The sequence below is a fragment of the Malurus melanocephalus genome, unplaced genomic scaffold (assembly GCF_030028575.1).
Source record: "Malurus melanocephalus ecotype Western Australia unplaced genomic scaffold, MMel_1.1 scaffold_294, whole genome shotgun sequence".
Classification (NCBI taxonomy): Eukaryota; Metazoa; Chordata; class Aves; order Passeriformes; family Maluridae; genus Malurus; species Malurus melanocephalus.
The window spans coordinates 831,800-838,752 of NW_026623526.1; the positions used below are offsets into that span (position 1 = coordinate 831,800).

The following is a 6,953-nucleotide window of genomic DNA, read 5'->3' on the forward strand; positions in this document are numbered from 1 at the left end:
TTTTTTTTTAATTTATTTTTTCCCTCTGCCATGAGCCAGGTTTGGAATTAAAATGCTCTGGTAGCAGGAGTGGAGTCTATAAACTGATAGAAACCATATAGAAATCGATATTACTGGTTCCTCCAATAGCCGGGTAAGCACAACTTAAAAGTTCTCTTTCTTTGCTGTAATAGATGTGAAATGTCTCTCTGATGGTTGAATTTTGCTGCTGTTCACAAATAGTTAAAGCAATGTTTTCCAGATTGGCATAGTCTCTGTTTGGCAGGGGCTTTTTTTTTTTAGCCCTTCATTTCATTTCTTTCTTCTGCTGAATGATTTTCCCTACAGGATTTAAGGGTAGGACCCAGCCTGTAGCAAATGACACCTGCACAGCACTTCCTAGCAGAGCGATACTGTACTTTCCAAAAGCCATGCAATGTGCTGCCAGCGACCTCCGTGGCAGGGAAACTTCTCCGCTCTACTTTAGTAGCGGTTTGTCTGTTTGTTTACAGTTAGAATAGAGTGTAAGAACCGAAATGCAATTAGACGCTGCWTTTTGTCTGTCCTGTAAGATCCTTTCAAAGTATTTACAGTGCTTTGGGTCTGTGTGTTGTCAGGAGAGATCATGTGCACTGGACATGCTGAATATAGTATCATGACTTGCTGAGATAAATTCAGAGCTGGGATATAAGCCCAAAGCAAGAGTCAAACCTACAGTGAGCTGTCAGTTACCAGCTCTGTAAATCTCTGAAATTAAACCTATTTCCATTAGGTAACTCACATGTCAGACACCCTGAGGTACCTTTTTGGCACTGTATGCATTTATTATTTATGTGTCTAACAGCTGGGTAGGAACCATGCTGCTCAGCATTTGAATCTTATATTTGCCTGTCACTTCTGTGTTAACGGTGAAGATCTGCAATTTGAGCAATGAAATGTAGCAATGTTTCACTCCTCTAACTGATTACACTAGAATTGGCAGGAGGCACGAGAGTGGGAGGGAAAGAGAGCTGAAAGGGGCTTTTTTCTATTATTGTTTCCTTCAGTATTCTTTAAAGGAAGAAGGAAAGCCGCACACTTGTTCCTCTTTGACTTTTTATCTTTATTGCRAAGAAAGCATAGTGCTACTACTGTAAAATACTAATCCCATTGCATCTGTTAAATCACATGTTCTGTATGATTGGCTATTTSTTTTGGCCGGACGGAGAAATTTTATCGGGATTTAATGCCATTTCTGTCTTAGAAGAGGGGTAAGTTAAAGGATATCCCATGGGCTAGTCACAAGGTTTTAAATTTAAAGCCCACAAAGCAACATTAGTACTAGAGTTCGTGCAGCCTGTTTAAAAATTATTCTTGGCAAAAACTCTTCAACTATCATTTTATTAGTTAACAGACCCGTTGAGATAATTTGAAACTGGGCCAAAATGGATATGTTTCTCCTACAGACCCGATCTGTAGCTGGCAAATTTCTGACAAGGTTGTTTGTGTCAATTAACAGAGTTGTAGAATTGCTTGATCTTGGTGCATTTCTCAGTACTCAGAGCAAATAATGCAGGAGAGTTTAGAGTGTGGGCTGCAGAGCTCTGCACTTTCCTTGCACACTCTCCATCCCACCCCCAACTTGATGTGAAGTGCTCGTGCAGAGAGAAGCCTTTCCAAGCGATTTCCAGTGAGTGGGCAGGGAATGACAGAGGTGGTAATAAGATACAGGGCTTTTACCGCYGAGGCAGTGGTGTGGATCCAGCCCAAAGTGGTGCTGACCTCAAGTCATCCCTGCCTGACAGCTCATTCCTGCCGTGCTGGGGTGGTTGCAGCCGGCTCTTTAAGGACAGGTGTGAACCTCAGAGGGACCGGATGAAATAGAAATAGTGCCTGTAGAAATATTGGCTTCCACTGGAGGGACTGGTGTGCTGGAGCAGAGCTTAGGTAAAGAACTGTAAAATGACTGCACAGGTAACAAATCTCTTCATCAAATAAATGTGTAGCCTTTAATGCTATCTTCTAGCTGTAGGGGTTATATCTTTCAAAGTGTTTCCAGTTGCCATAGAGTCARATTTATCACCAGACTGATTAACTAAGAAGTGGTGTGTAGTAGAAGAGCTATTTACATCAAAAAGAAAAAGAAATATATAAGCAGTGAAGTAGAATGGGTCTGAAATTATACTGTTATTTATTCTCACTTTTGCAACTGAGCTGAAAAGTTCTTAAAATAGGTGGAAAGAAATTTGCACTTCACAATTTTTTGGAGATAGGCAGTTTAGGAGCAGATGTGGTACATATATGCARTGTTCAGCTTCTGGTATTGGCTGGGTTTTCTGGATCTAGTCCAAAGTCCATTAGAATTATAAGTAMAGTGCCACTGACTTCAGTGAGCTCAAGTCCTTCCTGAGCTAAGGAAAGATACAGAGTTTTGGAGTTTTCTGATTCTCTGAGTTGCTCAGACTTCTGAGCAGCTAACTCCTGTGAAACGACCATAGATTCCATAGATGTGTGGGAGGAGTAGCAGAAGTATCAAGTGTAGGGAACTGCCCGACTCTGGGAGTGCTCTGTAGCAGCCAGTGAGAGCAGGTGAGTATCCTGAAAGGAGCTAGCCCAAAAAGCAAATGTTGACTAACAGTTTCAAGTATGTCGAAACACTTTTGGTTTCATGTTTTTGAAATTAATGACATTCATGGCCAGAATTTCTTAAAATAAAAGTTTGATGAGGGTGATTAGTGAACTCAGCTTACTAAAACTTAAAGCTCATTTCCAAGCACCCTTGATTTCAAACGTAAAAAGAAAAGAAAAAAGCCCCAAACCAATAACCCAAACCTCTCCCCACAAACATGAGGGAGAGATGTCTAAATATATCAGCCAGATTTTTATTYGTGAAATTTTATCTCCTGTCCTTGCTTTGCTCTCCCTTGACATTTAGTATAATTATCTTTCCAGCAGGTGGAATTGTCTTAATTTGAAATAAACTAATAGTGTAGTCTGCCCTAGCCAAAACTTGGGCTCTGTTGGTTCCTACTAACAGGCAGGGAGCTCCTTTTGTGCCACCACAGAAGACTACTGGGGAAGACCATTTTCAGATGCACAAAGAAAAAACAGAAGTTCTGTGCCTCCTTCACATCAGTAATTATGGCTTCAGCTAGAAGAGGTGTCTAACACAATCTTTCTATACGGTTGTTTTTGCTCTAAAAGGTTGTATAAGAAGAGTAATGTGATATCTCTATCTTTCAGGTTTYGTTTCTTGGATATTAAGTTGCAAATCTGAAGAGATGGCATTTCTGGCAGTGAAGGTGTTGATTGGGATATTTATTTACTTTAGCAGCGTAAAAGGATCTTCCCAGCCTCAAGCAAGGGTGTTCTTAACATTCAATGGTAAGAAAGAAGATAAACATTCTTAAACAAATGTTATGATTGAACAATTTCTTCTTCCTCTTAAATTCAATAACTGACTATAACTTGTCTTTTTGATCTGTGCCTACAATTATTATTTTTGGTTTGTGTTGCTGAGGCACCTGTCAGCCTAAATTTAGTTCTTTTACCAGAATCTACCTATATCTATAGATACATARTATATAATTAATCATTAATAAGACTTTATTTTGAGTTATTATAATTTACAATTAAAKGTTTTCTTTCTTAATTTTGCTTGGGAAAAAATGTAACAAATGAGATGTGGTGGAGTGTTTATGGTTTGAGTTTCTTTCATTTGGTGCCCAGCTGAGACACTTTATATTCTGAAAATGAGGCTGCCTGAAGGTTTACCAAAATAGTTAGCCAGGAAGAGGCCTTTGAAAAAATATCATTCYTTGTGCACTTTGTGTAGGATGTACATAGCATGTAATAATCACTGATGCCTGCATACTGCAAACAAGCAGTAAAACCCATGATTTTCAAAAGAAAGTCYCTTCTGAAATGCTGAGCAGTACCTTATTGCTACAATTACCCAAACATTACTTTAATAGTAAAGTAACTTACACTGCTAGTCTTAAATCTTGCTGWTTTTAGCCACCAATTCAGACTATATGCGTTCTTCAGCTTATAGTGTCTGTTAAATCTGAGCTGAAATTTCCTGTTATTAAGTATAGGGGCATTGACTTTTTCCAGCCCTCTGCCTTTGCTGTGATTGTCTTTTGAGGGATGAGGGCTTGCTGTTCCCTGCACTGACACTATTTCTATTAGGGTGGTGTCTGTGGTTCATTGGTGTGGGGATGCCCTGCCACTACCTTGGCAATATTCTGTGTGCTSTAAACAGTCTTTAAAAATAATCATTGCTGGTAAGTGTCTCAAACTTCTACTGCCACAATGATCGTAACTGTGTGAACGTGAGACTGAGGAACATGCAGAAGGAGACCTGCTACATTAGACTTTCCACAAATACCAACCAGACTTTGAACAATTACAAGGTGCTGTATATTATAGWGTATGGGWCCCTAAACTGATGAAWACAGTACTTAACAGGTGTAAAATAGAATGGTTCTGGTAAAAGAAATAGTAGGAATTGAATTCCAAGAGGGAACTTGACTTCAAATGAAGTAGAGATAGGAATTTTTCCGTACTTGAAATCTACACTGACTTTAGTGTAGATGGATAGTACTGTCTTGACACAACCCAACACAGAAGCAAGTTTGGCTGTGGTTGTGTGTTACACTGCAGGTTTACCACAGYTATGCAGAGCAGGCTGATTTGGATTTCCACATTGTCCCCTTGGTGGCCTTGAAAGTAATCTGGGTTTCCCAATCTCTGGTGTGACCATGAAGTAGGAAGTGTTTTTGTGGTATTCAACCTTGTGAGTGGGAAAGAATTGTAATGAGAAGGTTTTAACAGGGATTCAAGAGATTTTGTTTCATCACAGGTGTCCTGCAAGGCTGAAACAGTGAAGCAGCCATAGGGCAAAAGGCCCCAAACCTAGGAATTGAAAAAAAATACTGAATTGAACCCTTAGTTTCTCTGTCCTTCCCTGAAAGGAGGTTGTCCCTCCTTCCTTTAGAATGGACTATGACAGCTTTATGCTGCAGTGACCCCATTGTCCGGTGAGGTTCTGGCCCCAAGAGCTCTGCCCCCTGTGCAGTCCTGGGGACACAGCCTTCCCTCACTGATTTCTGCTGTAACCCTGCTTGGCTGCCTTGGTTAGAGAACCTTGCAATACTAGCTGATTTTCTTAAAGCTGACTTTTTACTTTCCCTAATACTTAACAGTCAACCTTTAAAASAGAAATTGCATTTTTAGGTCCTAAATTTTTATTGGGTCTTTTGAAGTCGTAAAAGTAAGAAATGAATTATGTGTTTTATAATATGAGAAGTATGTCTGAAATAAAAAGCTAAGCTTTTCTTATAATATATAAACAGAAGTTTTATCTTTTAAACCTGATTTYCAGATGGTATGAAACAACTTCCATTATGTGAAAAGGGTTTGCAGGTTGTTGTGTATACCAAGGTAATGGCACCACCTGTAGTATGAACTTATGTTCTGTAAATCTTTGTTTACTTACATGAGTAGAGATACCACAGAAGAAGGTGAAACTTTGTATTGTCCTCTGTGTGATAACACTCTTTCTTCATAAGCTTCTTCATAGCTTATTGTTTTTAAATTATGTAGAAATAGTGAGTTATTGGCAGTCGTCTCCTTGCCCTGAGAAGCTGTCAGTTTTTATGGAGAATTGTCACTCTTTTAAATTGCATCATTTGAAAATAAAACCATAATTAGGGCTCCTTATGTTTWAAATGACATTAGACTATAAAGACAAGTCATTCAAGCTTAGGATACTTACATGATATTTTTCAAGTTCTGAATTGGATCTGGCATGGTGTCTSCAATTACATTGCGTAAGTTTTGGGGGTAGAATGTATACAGGAGGACAGAATGAGTGATGCTTTTCAAAGCTAACCTGCTSCTTCAGGATCAAGTCAATTGAGCTTATTCACATTGCAGCATTTCTCATGGGAAAATCCAGCAAGTATCTTGACCTATTCTGTTTTTCATCAGGAAAGATAAAAATGCGAATCATTTGAATCATGGGCTGCTTTTCTCTTTGCCATCTACTTCATTAAGAATCAAATGTAATTAAAAAGTGCGCCTGGGTAATACCTCAAGAGCCTGATAATAGGGATTTTGCAATTAACTTCAATGGATGAAGGACTGCAACCCTAACTTCTATTTTTGAAATCAAAAGCCTGGCCCCTTGTCTAATTAAAATGTAGCTCATGACTTCGCTGAGGTTGTTAACTGTGCGTATGACGTGAGTGTGGAACTTACTGCTGTCTGCACCCTGAGTGGCTTGAAAATTGCAGAGCTCTACAGAACCCCCAGGCCTGATTCCTATTGCTTTGCACCTTGTATAGCCATTTACTGAGCTGAAAGGAAGGGTCAGGCTGGAGCTGAACTGCTGCTTAGCTCAGGTGAAYGTGGTTGTACAGAGCTCTGGGGCTATGGAGAACTGGGAATAGGGGATCTCAGTCTGCSTGGAGCGGTTTGGCACCACCTAATTGTCCTGTTCGATGGTGATGGCTCAAACCACTGATATTTGTACAACAYCTGCACTTGAAGAGCCACTGCAGCTGAAGAAAGAGAGAATGAAAGATGGCCYCAGCTTTTTCTGATTCTGAAATTGCAAAGTTGGGAAGCCTGTGGTGCAGAAGTGTAGGGAATCATTTGCTGTGTTCCCGCTGAGCATACAGGAGTGGGGGGAAATAAAGGACTCTACATGTCTCCCTACACTATTAATATGCTTTTCCCCTCCCTGCTGCCTCTTCTGGCTCCTTGTCCCCTGAATAGATCCTTTTTAATCTACTTAAATCACCTATCATAATTTAAAGCGCTGTAGTTTATTTTCTCTGCATAGCAAAAGACTTACCTTATCTGTTTATGAACTATCAAGTGTGGTGCCTGCGGTTTCTCAAGCACCATGCATTCCTCCTTGTTACTGCTTGTTCCTGAGCAGATAATTGGGGGCTGTATCCTTCAGCCTTTACAGGAAAAAAAAAAAA

General features: G+C 39.8%; 1 protein-coding gene across 1 annotated transcript in view; it reads left to right on the forward strand.

The window, feature by feature from the left end:
* Window positions 1-11: 11 nt before the first annotated feature.
* The window catches only part of SEMA3C (semaphorin 3C), a 114,218-nt gene continuing 107,276 nt past the window's right edge, over window positions 12-6,953 (forward strand). The window contains exons 1-2 of the mRNA XM_057376924.1: window positions 12-133; window positions 3,202-3,342. Of these exons, the coding sequence (XP_057232907.1) occupies window positions 3,240-3,342 (103 nt within the window). The 5' untranslated portion in view covers window positions 12-133; window positions 3,202-3,239. The remainder of the gene's footprint in view (window positions 134-3,201; window positions 3,343-6,953) is intronic.